Source organism: Chaetura pelagica, unplaced genomic scaffold, assembly GCF_000747805.2.
Source record: "Chaetura pelagica isolate M959 unplaced genomic scaffold, ChaPel_1.0 scaffold757, whole genome shotgun sequence".
NCBI lineage: Eukaryota > Metazoa > Chordata > Aves > Apodiformes > Apodidae > Chaetura > Chaetura pelagica.
The window spans coordinates 122,577-124,225 of NW_009970727.1; the positions used below are offsets into that span (position 1 = coordinate 122,577).

The following is a 1,649-nucleotide window of genomic DNA, read 5'->3' on the forward strand; positions in this document are numbered from 1 at the left end:
GACCCCGCCCGGCGGGACGGGCTCTCGGCTCCTCCGCGCTGACTCCGGATTTCGCAGGTGCCGGATCCCGGAGCCGGGACGGGCCGTGTCACCCCGCGGGACGGCGCTGAGCAGTAAGCACCGCTGGGACCCGTGGGCAGGACCCTGGCGTCTGGAAAACCTCTCTTCTGTCTCCTCTGCTCCCGATTCTTTTCCTTGCTCTCCGATTCTCCCTCTTCCATCGACTCTTCCCTGCTCTTTTGCTCCGGTTCTTGGATCTCCCTGTTCTCCCCCCACTGTCTCCCCCTGCCCTTTCCCTCGCCCCTTCCCAGCAAAAACCCCACAACAAACCCTTTTGCCACCCCAGGCAGCACCACCTTCCCCAGGAGGTGCCTGTTTCCATCGGGAATTGAGTTCCCAGCAGCAAAACTCCCTTTGTTAGCACCTTGCACACCTGCCTGCTCCAGGGGCACCCTGCTCCAGCACTGGGCACCTTTTCTGGGCACCCTGATGCTCATCTCACTGTGATTGTGGCTGTTCCTGCCTCAGTTTCCACGCTCTGACAGCAGATGATCTGTTATTACCTGGCCCACACGTGGTTCCACATCAGACAATCCAGGATGGAGCAGACCTTGTTGGTTGGTGGGACAGGGTAGGACATGGGGGCACCCACACCTTGTGCCTTCTCCTGCTCCCAGGCCTTTGAGCCTGGAAAAAAGAAGCTTGTGGGTCTGAGCTGCTGAAGTTACCCAGCCCCAGCAGAGAAAGGTTTGGCTGCAGTGCCCTGAACCTGACATGGTTAATTACAGCTTCATATCCAGACTTTGGCCATCAGTGCCCTAATGCAGAAAGTCTGGCACTTTGTGTAGCTTTTCTATTACTCCTGTTTCCCTGCTCCCTGAGAGCCCCTTCTCCCATCTCTGGGGACACCCAGGTGAGATGCACCAGCCACTGGGCTCTCAAGAGGGGCTTTCTGTGACAATGGCCATTTAGGCTGCAGACACGTTTGTCTCTGCTGCTGTTGTTCCAATCCCAAAGAGCTCATCGATCCACCCAGTTAGTTAGATTTATACCTATTAGAGACTGCAATTAACCAACCATCTGGAAAGCTGGTGTGTTATCTGCCTGGTGAGAGCAGCAGTGAGAAGCCACCAGCCCTCCCACCCCCCCTCTACCCTGGGCTGCCTGGTCCTGTTTCTTGTCTTTGAAGAATTTCACTCCATTTCAGACCTTTCCCTTTGATCTCCTCCTTTGCTCACACTTGGCACCAGCAACTCACCCCCAGCCTCCCTCCTCTCCCTTATCTCCTGCCTTCCTGCGAGGTCACAGGCTCACACTCCTCCAGGACTTGGTGTTCCTGGGCAGATCGGTTGGGGCCAGCTTGTTAACAAACCGGTCCCAGGTCCCAGACAAAACCCCCCCCTGCTGCTCTCAGCCCAGGACGCCGGGCAGATGTTTATTAAGCATCAGGAAAACGCTGCATCTCACGGCGGGGGCCGGGCGAGGTGTCTGTGCCTTGTGTTGGCACATGTGGCTGGTGCTGAGGAGGTGGGAGCGCCGTTCCCCGCGGGAATGCAGGGAAATCGGGAGGAGGAGGAGAGGCTGGAGGTGCTCGGCAGAGGTGCCTGGCTGCCCTGGCAAAGGTGGGTGCAATGGCAACGTCCCTTCCT

General features: G+C 57.9%; 1 protein-coding gene across 1 annotated transcript in view; it reads right to left on the reverse strand.

Annotated features, from left to right (window-relative positions):
* Positions 1-640, reverse strand: part of TOMM6 (translocase of outer mitochondrial membrane 6 homolog (yeast)) — a 2,679-nt gene extending 2,039 nt beyond the window's left edge. Inside the window, exon 1 of the mRNA XM_010007105.1 lies at positions 564-640. Coding sequence (XP_010005407.1) covers positions 564-640 — 77 coding nt within the window. The remainder of the gene's footprint in view (positions 1-563) is intronic.
* Positions 641-1,649: the final 1,009 nt, after the last annotated feature.